At 41.7% G+C, this 18,505-nt stretch overlaps 1 protein-coding gene across 1 annotated transcript in view; it reads right to left on the bottom strand.

Moving 5' to 3' along the window:
* slc12a2 (solute carrier family 12 member 2) overlaps positions 1-18,505 on the bottom strand; it is a 215,162-nt gene that overhangs the window by 84,553 nt on the left and 112,104 nt on the right. The window contains exon 10 of the mRNA XM_078214342.1: positions 14,046-14,200. Within this exon, the coding sequence (XP_078070468.1) occupies positions 14,046-14,200 (155 nt within the window). The remainder of the gene's footprint in view (positions 1-14,045; positions 14,201-18,505) is intronic.

Raw genomic sequence — 18,505 nt, 5'->3', positions numbered from 1 at the left:
ACCTCAACTCCACCTCAACCTACTCCCTGTATTCCTCAATTTCCTGAGATACCAAAAATCTGTCTACCAACTTCGAAGATACTCAACCTCCATCACTCTTATTCTCTCTTCTGCCCCCACCCATCCCCCCAAGAAAAGCAGTTATTAGCAACAATTAGACAATCAACAAGAACAGGCACTGAAACGTGCCACAAACAACAGGGATCGATCAGTCAGCTGTAAGCACATTTCCAACACTGTCTTAACCACAGTATACCCCAGCTAGCACTTCACTGGCAGCTGTTTGCCTTTCTGCAACAGAATCATGAGAGACACCATCAAATACATTCTCACGCCAGCCTTCTGGTAAATGATATAATCAGTACCCTCATCAGCTCCACAACCGTCCTCTGCCTTCAGCATAGGTGAAAGAATCTACGCAAGATATTTTACAGTATGGCTACTTCATTTCACACTTTATACAAGGCCAACTCTCATTCGGTCTGAACACTGGAACATTAAAGAGCTTTACAAAGACACACACCGATTGAGAGGTTGACTCCCTTGGCAGGAAATTGAGCAACAGGTCTGCATAGGCTGAAACTCCCCCAGAAATTATTTCCCTTTTCTGTCATTAAGTCCACCCTATTGCTTTTACCTGCTTTGCACATATGGGCTAGAGCAGGGTTTGCAACCTTTCCGCTTCAGAGCTCCTCCTGTGTTATAAAAATTCTGAGGACCATTTGCAACACAGCACAAGTATCTTCTCGGAATAAAAATTGTACATATATTTAAACTTAGACGTGAAACTTGCTGAGCAACAACACTGGGTGATATTTTCGAGAAACACGTACACGTAATGCAGCTGCACAGATTCCTGGTGGTGATCCCCTGACCTAGAACTAGCCTTTAAAATACATCTAGTCACGAAGGGCAAATACTAGGATTTGGAAATAGGAAATGCTGGAAATACTCAGATCAGGCAGCATCTGTGGCAAAACAGAGAATTAATGTGTTCTGACAGTAGGTTAATGTTCTGAAACATTGGCCTAAATTTTCTGGTTCTGCCAGCCACACAATTTGTTGCTGGCATGACAGATAATTTGATGGACCAGCAAAAGATCCGTTGACTTTGGATGGAAATTTCTGGTGTCTCACCCTCTCTACAGATGCTATCTGACCTGCAGTGTATTCTGAGCACTTTGCCTTTTTTCAAAATATCAGATTTCTGGTATGTGCTTGTGTTTTGCTTTTGTATAGAATGTTTGGATATATTGTGCCCATCACAGGCTTAATCTGCATTGGTACATTGGTCCTTTTTTACAGTTCTTCAGTAACAGCAAGTGTCTTTCATGCTTATTCAGTGTGAGGTTGCACACATGCTGCAATTGGCACTCAGGGATATAGAAATCAAACAACAATTGAGACAGATGTCCCTCATGAATTCCAGTTTATATTTCAGTACCAACAGGGTAGAATAGGCAAAATACCCAAGGGATGTTTAATAAGGAAGGGGGGGAAAATTGAAATACACCATAAACGGGTTAAACAATTTCTTATAAGACCATAGAAGTTCACAGCACAGAAGGAGGCAATTTAACTTGTTTGTATAATCTCTTTGGCACACAATTAAGGCAAAATAAATCCTACAGCCCAGTCCTCTACATTTCAAATATTTATCATCTTTAATTACTTTGCTTCAGCAGTTACAGTAGAAAAGGAAGAGAGTTTGCCAGAAGTCCTGAGGAAATTAATAGTGGATAAGGACAGGGTCTAAATAAAATTAATGCATGTAAAACATCGATAATGAAGAAATTAATGGAACTAAAGAATGACAAATCCCCAGGACTTGATGGTTTCCGTCCGAGGGAGTTAAAGAAAGTAGGGGAGCACATTGTAGATGCCTTAATGATAATCTTTCAGAGTTTCCTCGACTCAGAAGTTGTCCTTCTGAATTGGAAAATTGCTCATGTCACTCTGCTTTTTTTTTAAGAAAGGTGAAAGAGGAAAAACCAGGGAATTACAGACCAGTTAGCCCAACATCTGTGGTGGGGAAATTATTGGATTCGATAACTCAAGGATGGGGTAACTGAACGCCTCAAAATTTTTCAGTCAGTCAGGGAGAGCCAGCGTGATTTCATGACAGATAGGTTATGTCTAACAAACTTCGGAGTTATTTTGAAGAGGTGACTAAGGTAGTGGACATGAGAATGTTTATGGATGTTCTTTCTATGGACTTCCAGAAAGCATTTGACAAAGTCCCACAAGAGACTGTTAACTAAGGGAGAAGCCCACAAAATTGAGGGTTAATTACTGACATGGCTGGGAAATTGGCTGACTGGCACGCGACAGAAAATAGGGATAATGGGTAGGTACTCAAATTGGCAGAAGTTGACTGGTGTGCCATAAGGATCTGTGTTAGGGCCATAATTATTTGCATTTATTAGCGACTTGGATAATGGCATAGTAAATCATATATCCAAATTTGTGGATGACTAAGTTAGGCAGCATTGCATTCAGTGCAGGAGATAATATAAAATTACAAAGGGATATTGATAGACTAGGTGAAATGTAAGCAAGTGTGAGGTTAAGCATTTTGGACCAAATAAGGATAGATCAGGTACTTTCTAGATGGTATGAAGTTAAATACAGTGGATGTCCAAGGAGACTTGAAGGTTCAGGTGCATAGATCTTTAAAATGCCATGAACAGGCACAGAAAATAATCAAGGCGGCTAATTGAATGGTGGCCTTTATATCTAGAGGACTGGAATATAAAAGGACACAGAAGTTATGCTATAGCTATACAAAACCCTGGTTAGATCCCACTTGGTGGGAGTACCGAGAGTAGATCTGGGCATCACACCTTAGCAAGGATATATTGACGTTGGAGGGAATACAATGTAGGTTTACAAGAATGATAACTTTAATTCCTAAGGTCCAGGTATGAGGAGGGATTATCCAAATTAGGCCTGTTTTCTCTAACATTTAGAAGGTTAAGCAGTAATCTGATCAACGTGTTCAAGATATTAACAGGAAAAGACAGGGTAGATAAATGGTTTCCACTGATTAGAGATTCTAGAACTAGGGGACATCTAAAAATTAGGAGAGATGTTAGGAAGCAAAGGACACAAAGGATGGCAGAGGTTTAGAACGCTCTTCTACAAATGACAAGTTGACGCTAGATCAGTTGTTAATTTTAAATCAGAGATAGATTTTTTTTGTTAAGCAAAGATATTAAGGAATATGGGCCAAAGGCAGGTATACGGAGTTAGGTCACAGATCAGCCATGATCTCAATGAATGATGGAACAGGCTTGAGGGGCTGAATGGCCTATTCCGGTTCCTATGTCCTAAATTATAATGTCTTCTATGTCCTTTCCATAATGGAAATATCTGTAAGAATTGTACTGATTCTTCCTCTAATTACTTAACAATGCTTTTGGATTTTGTTACAACCCAACTCCCCACATCATCCTTACATTCAAGAGCAGTGATCTTCTACCAACACAAACACCTCACTCTTCTGAAAAAGTTAGAACCAGGAATATATCCACAAACTTGTCCAAACAAAAGTTGTGCATCTTTTATAGCTGCATCACATCCCTTTGTAACTATTAATCCGCTTAGCTCCCCAATGGGGGGAGGCAATGGCCTAGTGGTATTATCACTGGACTATTAATCCAGAAACTCAGCTAATGTTCTGGGTTCAAATCCTGTCACGGCAGATGGTGGAATTTGAATTGAATATTTTTAAAAATCTGGAATTAAGAATCTGCTGATGAACATGAAACCATTGTCAATTGTTGGAAAAACCCAAATGGTTCACTAATGGCCCTGACCGCATGCTTACCCAATCTGGCCTACATGTGACTCCAGAGCCACAGCAATGTGGTTGACTCTCAACTGCCCCTCCAAGGGTAATTGGGGATGGGCAATAAATGCTGGTCAGCCAGCGATGCCATGTCCCACGAATGAATAAAATTGTTTTCAATACTTTGAATTCACAGACCTCACCAATTCTTCCATTTCTCTTGCTCCTCCAAAGTCAGTATTTTACTTTTATCTCAGCCTGTTTCTTTCACTTTCTCTTAATCTTCTCACTTTAAAAATTTTTTTAACTAAGCCTTTTAGTTCGATTCTAATGCCTTTATTAATCCTATTCTTCCTCTCCAATTTCAAACTCTCCTCACCCACCTTCCAAATTAAATTCTCCATTACTGTTCTACTTGCCCTTTCCACAAGTACATTAGTGAATATTATCTCTTTCGGGCATCTTTCTTTATTTCAATATCTTAGTGTCCCTAAAAATGACAATTCGTCCCTCCTTCACCAACCCATTAACCACACACTGACCCATCTAATCTTCCACTCTAATCCAGTTAGTGTATGATGCAGGAACCGAACATTACTACATATGGAGATTTTGCTTTCCAATTGAAAACCTTACCTGTTAAACTCCATCTTCTATGGCATTTCATTTTTAGCATGGATGAAATCATAGAAGTTTTCAGATTCATTAGATTTTTTTTTAATGTTTTAAAACTGTTTGTAGCAGCCAATTGCCCATTTGCAATGAGTGGCTTGCTTCACAGACCAGCTTTCAAATAGCAACTAAAATTTGCACCAAATTCACATTAAAAACAGAGATGATTAAACGTAACCTTTAATGTACAGCACTTTGAAGTTATTCCACATCAACACCAATTGTTTTGCAATGAACCTCAAAGCAATTCAGTCTAGCAAAATAAATTAAGCAAAATAAAAAAACTATTCAACATGAAAGCATTTCAAAATTAATAATTGTCAGAACCATTACATAAATAGACTATTTCCCCTCCAATGTTTCTACACCATCGACAAAACACATGATAATAGTTACACTGACACAAAACAATGCATTGCATCTCCAATCTCTATTGCTTCAATTTACAATTCATTAACCCTATAAACAATGTACTATCCATCTTGGAGAACACAGATTACTGTTAAAATATCTAAGAGTATCAACTTTTAAATAGGAAACATATCGCCCATGCCTATGTCAGGGAACTTAGTCTCCACAAAAAATAGAATATGCAAGGCACACTGAGTTGCTGGGGATCTTCATGCCACCATGTCATCTTGGTCCTCCGACCAAATTGCAGTAGATGTGCTTCTTAAACTGAAGGACACATCAGGATTGCTAACTTCATACATACATAAAGAGCAAGAGGGTTGTCAGGGAAAGGGTTGGTCCACTCAAGGATAGCCGAGGGAATCTATGCTTGGAACCAGAGGAAATGGGCGAGATATTAAATGAATACTTTGCCTCAGTGTTCCCAAAGAGAGGGACTTAATGGATGAGGAGCCGAGGGTGTGTAGATATTCTGTGTCATGTCAATATCAAAAAGGAGGTGCTGTTGGGTGTCTTAAAAAGCATTAAAGTAGATAAGTCCCCACATTTGGAAACAAATTGAATTAGTGATAAACAGCATGGTTTTATGAAGGGGAGGTTATGCCTCACTGACTTAATCGAGTTTTTCAAGGAAGTGACGAAGATTTTAGAGTCAGAGAGTCAGAGAGTGGAAACAGGCCCTCCGGCCCAACTTGTCCACACCGCCTTTTTTAAAAACCCCTAAGCTAGTCCCAATTGCCCGCATTTGGCCCATATCCCTCTATACTCATCTTACCCATGTAACTGTCTAAATGTTTTTTAAAAGACAAAAATTGTACCCTCCACTACTACCTCTGGCAGCTTGTTCCAGACACTCACCACCAACTGTGTGAAAAGATTACCCCTCTGGACCCTTTTGTATCTCTCCCCTCTCATCTTAAATCTATGCCCTCTAGTTTTAGACCCCCCTACCTTTGGGAAAAGATATTGACTATCTTGAGGAGTGTACATATTACAGAGGAGATGCTGGAAGTCTTAGAGCGCATCAAGGTAGATAAATCCCCCGGACCTGATGAAGTGCATCCCAGGACATTGTGGGAGGCTAGGGAGGAAATTGCGGGTCTCCTAGCAGAGATATTTGAATCATCGATAGTCAAAAGGTAAGGTACCTGAAGATTGGAGCGTGGCAAATGTTGTGCCTTTGTTTAAAAAAGGGCTGCAGGGAAAAGCCTGGGAACTACAGGCCTGTGAGCCTCACATTTGTAGTGGGTAAGTTGTTGGAAGGTATTTTGAGAGACAGGATCTACAGGCATTTAAAGACACGAGGACTGATTAGGGACAGTCAGCATGTCTTTGTGGGTGGAAAATCATGTCTCACAAATTTAATTGAGCTTTTTGAAGGGGTAACCAAGAAGGTAGATGAGGACAGTGCAGTTGATGTTGTCCACATGGACTGTAGCAAAGCCTTTGACAAGGTGCCACATGGTAGGTTGCTGCATAAGGTTAAATCTCACAGGATCCAGGGCGAGATAGCTAAATTGATACAAAATTGGCCTGATGACAGAAGCCAGAGGATGGTTGTGAGGGCTGTTTTTCAAACTGGAGACCTGTGACCAGTGGTATGCCTCAGGGTTCGGTGCTGGGTCCACGGTTATTTGTCATTTATATTAATGATTTGGATGAGAATATAGGAGGCATGGTTAGTAAGTTTGCAGATGACACCAAGATTGGTGGCATAGTGGACAGTGAAAAACGTTCTCTGATTGCAACGGGTTCTTGATCAATTGAGCCAGTGGACTGACGAATGGCAGACGGAGTTTAATTTACATAAATGCGAGGTGATGCATTTTGGTACATTGAACCAGGGCAGGACTTGCTCAGTTTATGGTAGGGTGTTAGGGAGAGTTACAGAACAAAGAGATCTAGGGGTATAGGTTCATAGTTCCTTGAAAATGGAGTCACAGGTGGACAGAGTGGTGAAGAAGGCAAACAGCATGCTTGGTTTCATTGGTCAGAACATTGCATACAGGAGTTGGGACGTCTTGTTGAAGTTGTACAAGACATTGGTAAGGCCACACTTGGAATGCTGGGTACAGTTCTGGTCACCCAATTATAGAAAGGATATTATTAAACTAGAAAGAGTGCAGAAAAGATTTACTAGGATGCTACTGGAACTTGATGGTTTGAGTTATGAGAGGTCAGATAGACTGGGACTTTTTTCTTTGGAGTGTAGAAGGCCACGGGGTGATTTTATAGAGGTCTATAAAATAATGGAGGGGTATAGATCAGCTAGATAGCCCATATCTTTTCCCAAAGATAGGGGAGTCTACAACTAGAGGGCATAAGTTTAAGGTGAGAGGGGAGAAATACAAAAGGGTCCAGAGGGGCAATTTTTTCAGAGGGTGGTGAGCGTCTGGAACAAGCCGTCATAGGTAGTAGTAGAGGCGGGTACAATTTTGTCTTTTAAAAAGCGTTTAGACAGTTACATGGGTATAGAGGGATATGGGCCAAATGCAGCCAATTGGGACTAGCTTCGGGGTTTTTTAAAAAAAAGGGCGGCATGGACAAATTGGACCGAAGGGCCTGTTTCCATGCTGTAAACCTCTATGACTCTATTAAGTCCCGCATTTAATTTGTCTTTTGCGCGGGCCTCCACAGTTGCTAACTTTTCACAATTTCGAAAGTACCCGATTTCATCCATTTAGAGGTCGAAAGTCGATAACCTCACATAGTACCCATCTTGAAATCCGTTTGCTACAGTCTTGCCCATTCACTTAACTGCATTTTATGCTTCCAGCTACACTGCTCATGTCACCCATCTTTGGGCCATCGGCAAAGTTGCATATGTGGCTGTTTGATCATTTAAGCTTTTAGATAAATATGTTGAATGAGTGAACCCTAACACAGATCCTTGCAAAACAGTACAGATCACATTGTGCCCATTAGAGTACAAGTCCGTTATCCTTATTCTCTGTCTCCTTTCACTCTAATTTTCTAATCAAGACAATCAGCTGCCTTCAATTTCATGTGTTTCAACATTAGCTAATCAGAGGGACATTAGCAAGTGTGACTGCAAGTCAGGCAGGTAAAGGGAACCAGCAGTCAGGAACTCAGGAGCCTCAGCCCTTGACCCTGTCCAACAGGTACGAGGCACTTGCTCCCTGTGTGGATGGCAAACAGGGCTGCAGGAAGGATGAGTCAGCTGACCAAGGCACCATGGTTCAGCAGGCCATTCAAGGGGAGGAAGTAAATAGGCAAGTTGTAGTTGTAGGGGATTCTATTATCAGGGGGATAGATAGTATCCTTTGTGAGCAGGATAGAGTGTCCCGCATGGTATGTTGCCTGCCCGGTGCTAGGGTGCGGGACATCTCTGACCGGCTTGAAAGGATACTGGAGAGGGAGGGGGAGGATCCAGTTGTTGTGGTCCATGTTGGTACCAACAACATAGGCAAGTCTAGGAAAGAGGACCTGTTTAGAGATTATAAAGAGCTAGGATTCAAATTAAAAAACAGGTCCTCAAGGGTCATAATCTCCGGATTACTGCCCGAGCCACGTGCAAATTGGCATAGGGAGGCAAGAATAAGGGAAGTTAACACGTGGCTGAAAGAGTGGTGTGGGAAAGAGGGGTTCTTTTTCATGGGACACTGGCATCAGTTTTGGGGCAGGGGGGACCTATACCGTTGGGATGGTCTCCACCTGGACCGAGCTGGGATCAGTGTTCTGGCGAAGAGAGTAAATGGGGTGGTCAATAGGACTTTAAACTAGAGATTGGGGGGGAAGGGAAAGTCAGGGAACAAAGAGGTGAAGGAATCAGTGGAAAGCGTAGCTGCTTAGGATTACGAAAAATCACGAAAAGACAGCACTCAGGAGAGGTTACGATAGTCCCCATCTCACAAAATATGACACAGTGTCTGGAAAGGCTCAGTAAACCAAGGTCCACCACACTACGAAAACAAAAAGGGACGGTCAATAGGGAATTAAAGGTGCTATATTTAAATGCCTGCAGTGTCCGGAACAAGGTAGATGAGCTTGTGGCCCAGATTGTGACTGGCAGGTATGATGTGGTAGGCATCACAGAGACGTGGTTGCAGGGGGTTCAGGACTGGCAGTTAAACATCCAGGGATTCACAACCTATCGAAAAGACAGAGAGGTGGGTAGAGGGGGTGGGGTTGCCTTGTTAATTAGAAATGAAATTAAATCAATAGCACTAAACGACATAGGGTCAGACGATGTGGAGTCTGTGTGGGTAGAGTTGAGGAACCACAAAGGCAAAAAAACCATAATGGGAGTTATGTACAGGCCTCCTGACAGTGGTCAGGACCAGGGGCACAAAATGCACCACGAAATAGAAAGGGCATGTCAGAAAGGCAAGGTCACAGTGATCATGGGGGATTTCAATATGCAGGTGGACTGGGTAAATAATGTTGCCAGTGGACCCAAAGAAAGGGAATTCATTGAATGTTTACAGGATGGCTTTTTGGAACAGCTTGTGATGGAGCCCACGAGGGAACAGGCTATTCTGGACTTAGTGTTATGTAATGAGCCAGACGTGATAAAAGATCTTAAAGTAAGGGAACACTTAGGAAGCAGTGATCATAATATGGTAGAATTCAGTCTGCAATTTGAAAGAAGGAAGGCAGAATCAGATGTGAAGGTTCTACAGTTAAATAAAGGTAATTACAGGCGCATGAGGGAGGAACTGACAAAAATCGACTGGAAGCAGAGCCTAGTGGGAAAGACAGTAGAACAGCAATGGCAGGAGTTTCTGGGAGTAATTGAGGACACAGTGCAGAGGTTCATCCCAAACAAAAGAAAGGTTATCAGAGGGGGGATTAGGCAGCCATGGCTGACAAAGGAAGTCAGGGAATGCATCAAGGCAAAAGAGAGAGCCTATAATGTGGCAAAGAGTAGTTGGAAGTCAGAAGATTGGGAAGGCTATAAAAACAAACAGAGGATAACAAAGAGAGAAATAAGGAAGGAGAGGATCAAATATGAAGGTAGGCTAGCCAGTAACATTAGGAATGATAGTAAAAGTTTCTTTAAATACATTAAAAACAAACGGGAGGCAAAAGTAGACATTGGGCCGCTCCAAAATGACGCTGGTAATCTAGTGATGGGAGACAAGGAAATAGCTGAGGAACTTAATAAGTACTTTGCGTCAGTCTTCACAGTAGAAGACATGAGTAATATCCCAACAATTCAGGAAAGTCAGGGGGCAGAGTTGAATATGGTTGCCATCACAAAGGAGAAAGTGCTAGAGAAACTAAAAGGTCTGAAAATTGATAAATCTCCGGGCCCAGATGGGCTACATCCTAGAGTTCTAAAGGAGATAGCTGAAGAAATAGTGGAGGCGTTAGTTATGATCTTTCAAAAGTCACTGGAGTCAGGGAAAGTCCCAGAGGATTGGAAAATCGCTGTTGTAACCCCACTGTTCAAGAAGGGAACAAGAAAAAAGATGGAAAATTATAGGCCAATTAGCCTACCTCAGTTGTTGGCAAAATTCTAGAATCCATCGTTAAGGATGAGATTTCTAAATTCTTGGAAGTGCAGGGTCGGATTAAGACAAATCAGCATGGATTTAGTAAGGGGAGGTCGTGCCTGACAAACCTGTTAGAGTTCTTTGAAGAGATAACAAATAGGTTAGACCAAGGAGAGCCAATGGATGTTATCTATCTTGACTTCCAAAAGGCCTTTGACAAGGTGCCTCACGGGAGACTGCTGAGTAAAATAAGGGCCCATGGTATTCGAGGTAAGGTACTAACATGGATTGACGATTGGCTGTCAGACAGAAGGCAGAGAGTTGGGATAAAAGGTTCTTTCTCAGAATGGCAACCGGTGACAAGTGGTGTCCCGCAGGGTTCAGTGTTGGGGCCACAGCTGTTCTCTTTATATATTAACGATCTAGATGACGGGACTGGGAGCATTCTGGCCAAGTTTGCCAATGATACAAAGATAGGTGGAGGGGCAGGTAGTATCGAGGAGGTGGGGAGGCTGCAGAAAGATTTAGACAGTTTAGGAGAGTGGTCCAAGAAGTGGCTGATGAAATTCAACGTGGGCAAGTGCGAGGTCGTACACTTTGGAAAAAAGAATAGAGGCATGGACTATTTTCTAAACGGTGACAAAATTCATAATGCTAAAGTGCAAAGGGACTTGGGAGTCCTAGTCCAGGATTCTCTAAAGGTAAACTTGCAGGTTGAGTCCGTAATTAAGAAAACAAATGTAATGTTGTCATTTATCTCAAGAGGCTTGGAATACAAAAGCAGGGATGTACTTCTGAGGCTTTATAAAGCACTGGTTAGGCCCCATTTGGAGTACTGTGAGCAATTTTGGGCCCCACACCTCAGGAAGGACATACTGGCACTGGAGCGGGTCCAGCGGAGATTCACACGGATGATCCCAGGAATGGTAGGCCTGACATACGATGAACGTCTGAGGATCGTGGGATTATATTCATTGGAGTTTAGGAGGTTGAGGGGAGATCTGATAGAAACTTACAAGATAATGAACGGCTTAGATAGGATGGACGTAGGGAAGTTGTTTCCATTAACAGGGGAGACTAGGACGCGGGGGCACAGCCTTAGAATAAAAGGGAGTCACTTTAGAACAGAGATGAGGAGAAATTTCTTCAGCCAGAGAGTGGTGGGTCTGTGGAATTCATTGCCACAGAGGGCTGTGGAGGCCGAGACGTTGAGCGTCTTCAAGACAGAAATTGATAAATTCTTGATTTCTCGAGGAATTAAGGGCTATGGGGAGAGAGCGGGTAAATGGAGTTGAAATCAACCATGATTGAATGGTGGAGTGGACTCGATGGGCCGAATGGCCTTACTTCCGCTCCTATGTCTTATGGTCTTAAGTATCTTCTCAAAGTCTAAATAAATAACATCCGTAGACATTCTCATGTGTAACATCACAGTCAACACTTGAAAAAACACAATTAGTCAGACATGACGATTTTTACAAATCCATGCTGGCCTTTTCTGATCAGTTGAAAATTCAAGATATTCACCATAGGGCAAAAATTCCCCGAGAACAGATATTAGGCTAATTGGTCTACAATTCCCCAATTTTCCCTTCAACTATTATTAGAAAATGGTGGCGTGATGTGCAGTTTTCCAACCAAAGGAATAGTTCCCAAATTGAGAATTTTGGAAGATTATAACTAGGACATCATAGAATCCCTACATTGCAGAAGGAGGCCGTTCGGCCCATCGAGTCTGCACTGACTCATACCCAGTCTTACATTGTAACCCCATGCATTAACCTCGCTAATCCCCCTAATCTTTTTAACTTGTGACACTAAGGGGCAATTCACCATGGCCAATCAACGTAATCTGCACATCTTTGGACTGTGGGAGGAAACCCACACAGACATGGGGAGAATTTGCAAACTCCACATAGTCACTCAAGGCCAGAATTGAACCTGGATCCCTGGTGTTGTGAAACAGCAGTGCCACTCATCTGCAACATTCTCACGTAGTTCCTTTAAAATCCTAGGATTGAAACCATCTGTCCCTGGGGTTCGTCAACTTTGAGTGCTATTATTTAATTCATTTTGCTTGCATTAATTCTGGTCAAATTCTGTCCCCGATTCATAGAAATCATAGAAACCCTACAGCACAGAAAGAGGCCATTCGGCCCATCAAGTCTGCACCGACCACAATCCCACCCAGGCCCTACCCCCATATCCCTACATATTTTACCCACTAATCTACGCATCCCAGGACACTAAGGGGCAATTTTAGCATGGCCAATCAACCTAACCCACACATCTTTGGACTGTGGGAGGAAACCGGAGCACCCGGAGGAAACCCATGCAGACACGAGGAGAATGTGCAAACTCCACACAGACAGTGACCCAAGCCAGGAATCGAACCCAGGTCCCTGGAGCTGTGAAGCAGCAGTGCTAACCACTGTGCTACCGTGGCGCCCTTGGATGTCTGACCTGCATAAATACAGAAGCAAAGAAATTATTCAGCATGTTTGGCATTTCCTAATTTTAATTGATAAAATTGCTATCCAGATTTTAAAGGGGCCTACACCTTTGTAATTATAAAAAATTCCATTTGTTGATTTTGACCTCTCTTGAAAATTTTTCACCATATCCTTTTGTTTTAAGTGTTTATTGTTTTGTCACCCAGAGTGGTTTTTGGATCTTTCCCACTTGCCAGGATCTGTGTTTTTTTTGAATTTTTGTATGCTTTTGCCTTTAGCCGACATTGTCCTTTCCTTCGCTCGTTGTCATTTTGCAGACCCCTGCTGAAATCTCTCCACAAGTTGTGGGAGCCAAGAATGCCAGGTTGAGAACAACTATTTTAAAGATTACTCCAAGTAAACTCCAGCCTGCATATCAAAAACTACAGTAGCTACAAAAACGATGAAGGAAAATGAGGGATTTGACAATTTCTTCTAATTGGAAAAATGACAACTCAGGCCAGTCAGCTGCAGCCATATTATAATGCTGCTGCTCCGTGTGAAAGCACTAGACAAAATCTACTGTTTAGATTTCCTGAATTAATGCAGGTTGGAATTGTAGCTGAAGTAATGCCAGTTTGCAATACTGTGTCTATTGATCAACATACTAGTTTATTTTTAATTGATTCAATTTTCATTGAAAACACCTGTTAATTACGCCAAGTACGCTTTTAAAAGGGACTCAAAAGATCCGGGTTTTTTTCACCTCGAAGTTATTCACTCGACCATACGAACATTTATTCATGGCACCACCACGACGATCAGCGGTTTAGCAACAGGTGCCTAATACCAAAAACAACAACCCATGACAACATCTGATAACCACTTCATACGTGGCACTTGTGGCAGAAGCTGCCTCTAATGGACTGATCTCTTCAGCCATCAGCAATGCGGTACTGTAGGAAGCTAGTGAATCCCCAATAGATTTGATGTGCTGCCCGTTTATCAAATTGCCAATGGCAATACCTCAATTTCAAAAGTCATTTTTTTCACAATTTCAGTCAACAGTCAAGAGTTATGACCCCCAATACCTATCTCTAAGATTAGATGCCATCCAGGAACACCAATCCCTAATGGACTGTGATTCACCATCTGGACTCCATGAAATGCCGAAGAACTGACCGATATATATGTTGGTAAAATCATAACAATTACCTGACAAATTAACCAGAACATTACGCAGTTAAAGAAGGACTTAAAAAAAGCATTTTTCCTCCTCACCTGGAAGTTATTAATTAGACCATACGAACATATATTTGTGGCACAGGAGGAGAAATTGAAGCCCAGTTTACAGGCTGCATTTGTGCAGTTTACCACTGTTCCAGGGAGGATAGCATCGGTAAGATTCCCAGTAGCATCACGTACAATACAGGAACCTGACGGGGAATAAAAATTGCAAACAGGAGGTTAATGTGTCAGCTAGTATTTTGCACCCAATTACCTCCAATCCTGTTTCCCACCTCATTTCAAGATATTTTGCTAGAAACCAAGTTTCAGTAGTGTTAGAACACAGAAAAGTTGCAACACAGGAGGCGGCCATTTGGCCCATCTTGTCCATGCCAGCCCAAGGATACCCAGGTGCCCTTTCTCATCCCACCTTGCTACACCTGGCCCATAGCCCTGTAGTTTACAGCACTTAAGATGCAGATCCAGGTTCTTGAGTTTAGGGTCTCTGCCTCCATTACTGACTCAGGTTGCGAATTCCAGACACCCACTGCCCTCTGTGTAAAGAAGTTCTTCCTCATGTCCCCTCTACACCTTCTGCCACTTACCTATAATCTACGTCACCTGGTTCTAGAATTTGTCACCAAGGGAAACAATTTTAGCCTGTCCACTATCTCTTCCCTTCATAAATTTTTTTCACCTCAATCAAATCACCCCTCAGCCTTTGTTCCAAGGAAAATAACCCCAACCTATCCAATCTCTCCTCGTAGCTACACTTTTCTAGCCGTGGCAACGCTCTTGTAAAGCTCCTCTGCACTCTCTCCAGAGCGATTACATCCTTCTTCTAATGTGGTGACCAGAACTGCACAACATTCAAATGTGGCCTCACCAGTGTTTTTACAATTCCAACATCATATCCTTACTTTTACATCTATACCTGTACCAGTGAAGGAGAGTATCCCATATGCCTTCTTTATAACCTTGCCTACTTGAACTGTTGCCTTTAGGGACCTGTATACTTGTACGCCAAGATCTTTCACTTTATCTACCCCTTTTAGTACATTCCCATTTATTTTGTATTCCCTGTAACTGTTTGTCTTCCCTAAATGCTTGACCTCACACCCCTATCTTAAAATCCATCTGCCACTTTACCACACACTGCACCAACCCATCTATATCATTTGAGATGTTAGCTATCCTCTACTCAGCCAAACTTTGTGTTGTCTGCAAATTTCCCAACCGTGCTCCTTAACATGTTAATACATAACAAGCAAGAGTCCCAACATCGAGTCCTGTAGAACACCACTTGAAACAACTTTCTATTCGCAAGGGCATCCATCAACCATTGCCATTTGCTTCCTGTTACTAAGCCAACTTTTTATCCAGTTTGCCAGATCATCCTGTATCCCATGGGCTATTACTTTGATGACCAATCTGCCACATGGGAATCCACATTTTAGCCTTGCTAAAATCCACGTACACAACATCTGCTGCACTACCTTCATCAACCCTTCTTGTCACTTACTCAAACGATTCAATCAAATTTGAGGCACCAGACTTTCCTTTAACAACCTGACCATCCCTGACTAGTCCGTGCCTTTCTACATAATAGTTAACCCCATCTCTCAGGATTTATTCTACTAATTTGTCCACCACCGAAGAAAGACTAACTGGCCTATAATTGCTTGGCATTTCTTTCAATCGCTTTTTAAAGAATGGATCTATGTTCGCATTTCTCCAGTCCTCTGATACCTTCCCTGTGTCTAGTGAGGATTAGAAAATCATCCTTCGAGCATCTGCTATCGCTTCCCCAATCTCCTTCAGCAGCCTCAGAAACAATCCAGCTGGTCCTGGCAACTTATCAAATTTCAAGGATTCCAACCCTTTGAGTACTCTAGCAGTGGTTGGCACTGCTGCCTCTCAGCGCCAGGGACCCAGGTTCGATTCCCGGCTTGGGCCACTGTCTGTGTGGAGTTTGCACATTCTCCCCGTGTCTGCATGGGTTCACTCCGGGTGCTCCAGTTTCCTTCCACAGTCCAAAGATGTGCTGGTCAGATGCATTGGCCATGCTAAATTCTACCTTAGTGTACCTGAACAGGCGCTGGAGTGTGGCGACCAGGGGATTTTCACAGTAACCTCATCACAGTAAGCCTACTTGTGAAAAGTTTTTTCCTGGACATATTGCATTAATTCTTTTCCCTCAATGTCCCTTATATTGTTCGAATCCCAGTTATTGGGATAGTTCTGAATAAACAGGAGCTATAAGAAATTTCTTCACTCCTGTCCATGGACGAATTGCCGGTTGGTAATATTAAAAACACAAATGATTTTAGACATCATTGTCGGGTGAATTGAACCTGCCCCCTGTAGGCTCAATATAAAGAACATGACATCTTTGGTAATGTATTTAGTTAAGAGATAATTTAAAAATAAAAATGCTCTTTTCTGAAAAGAAATGCAAGGCTAAGTGGCTTTATAAACATTAATCGAATGTTAAATCTTAAAAAATACATCACCTATAGCAATATTTAAGCAAACTATTCATTAAACCCTTTTAGCTCATCTTATTTTACAATGCAATGAAAAATGTGTTTACTAACTTTTGAGAGTCATGTTGGCACTCTTTAATAAGCCACGATTTTGTTACTCTATCCTTGATTAGCTATCACCAAACATATCAAAGCATTGCTGTAATAACTCAGAAGCTCAGACGACAATGTTAAAAAATAAAATGGTATTATTTTAATCGTACAAGAAATTTCCCATTTAGATATTAAGATTCCATTATATATTACTTTTGAAGATTATATTACTTCTGAAGACTGGCCGTTTCCCAACCAGCAAGAGTTTCATTTTGAGTCTTTCCAGTCGAGGCAGTCTCTTTCATAAATCAATGTTTCAGCACTCTTAAAATAGACCTGCGAGAACACTAACATTTCAAACCCCACAGCTTTTTAATGATACAAAAAGAAATCCCACGTGTAACAAAGATGTTTCAGGTCCCAGCAGCAGTAGCCAATCCTCCCCCATGAAAGCAGCTACTAAACCACAGCAAAATCAAGTGTCCCAGGAGAATGGTGAGAACCATTTGTTTTGTTGGTCAGCAACACTATTTAGTACACAGAATTCGACACAACACTACTTAGTATACAGAATTCCCATTTATTAGGAGGTACCTTTCCTTTTTATGGCTATCGCAAATGAATTTTGCCATCATTAAAGCATTTTCAGAATATTCAAGGGAGTCAATGTTCCAGGTTTAATTGCACATTTCATTCTTTTGCTATTGACACCCACTAGCTGGCTATGAAACTAATGCAAGAATGTGGGGAGTTATAGGAGTTAATGATCAACTCGTCATCAGAATATTTGAGTTTTTTTTAAGAAAGGAGTGATGGATGTACTAATTCCCTAATGAGATTAGTGAGTAACAAAAAAGGTCATGGGAATAGGTCACACTGATAAACATTTGTCCATCTTGTACTTCAAAAAGTTAATTCTGAACTCCGACATGTAAATTGTTTACTGCCTTGAGCCTATAATGTGGAAAAGAGTAGTGGGAAGTCAGAAGATTGGGAAGGCTATAAAAACAAACAGAGGATAACAAAGAGAGAAATAAGGAAGGAGAGGATCAAATATGAAGGTAGGCTAGCCAGTAACATTAGGAATGATAGTAAAAGTTTCTTTAAATACATTAAAAACAAACGGGAGGCAAAAGTAGACATTGGGCCGCTCCAAAATGACGCTGGTAATCTAGTGATGGGAGACAAGGAAATAGCTGAGGAACTTAATAAGTACTTTGCGTCAGTCTTCACAGTAGAAGACATGAGTAATATCCCAACAATTCAGGAAAGTCAGGGGGCAGAGTTGAATATGGTTGCCATCACAAAGGAGAAAGTGCTAGAGAAACTAAAAGGTCTGAAAATTGATAAATCTCCGGGCCCAGATGGGCTACATCCTAGAGTTCTAAAGGAGATAGCTGAAGAAATAGTGGAGGCGTTAGTTATGATCTTTCAAAAGTCACTGGAGTCAGGGAAAGTCCCAGAGGATTGGAAAATCGCTGTTGTAACCCCACTGTTCAAGAAGGGAACAAGAAAAAAGATGGAAAATTATAGGCCAATTAGCCTACCTCAGTTGTTGGCAAAATTCTAGAATCCATCGTTAAGGATGAGATTTCTAAATTCTTGGAAGTGCAGGGTCGGATTAAGACAAATCAGCATGGATTTAGTAAGGGGAGGTCGTGCCTGACAAACCTGTTAGAGTTCTTTGAAGAGATAACAAATAGGTTAGACCAAGGAGAGCCAATGGATGTTATCTATCTTGACTTCCAAAAGGCCTTTGACAAGGTGCCTCACGGGAGACTGCTGAGTAAAATAAGGGCCCATGGTATTCGAGGTAAGGTACTAACATGGATTGACGATTGGCTGTCAGACAGAAGGCAGAGAGTTGGGATAAAAGGTTCTTTCTCAGAATGGCAACCGGTGACAAGTGGTGTCCCGCAGGGTTCAGTGTTGGGG

The sequence above is a fragment of the Mustelus asterias genome, chromosome 6 (assembly GCF_964213995.1).
Source record: "Mustelus asterias chromosome 6, sMusAst1.hap1.1, whole genome shotgun sequence".
Lineage (NCBI taxonomy): Eukaryota > Metazoa > Chordata > Chondrichthyes > Carcharhiniformes > Triakidae > Mustelus > Mustelus asterias.
Note: the sequence above shows the minus strand (reverse complement) of the source record. Positions and strands in the feature narration are given on the sequence as shown.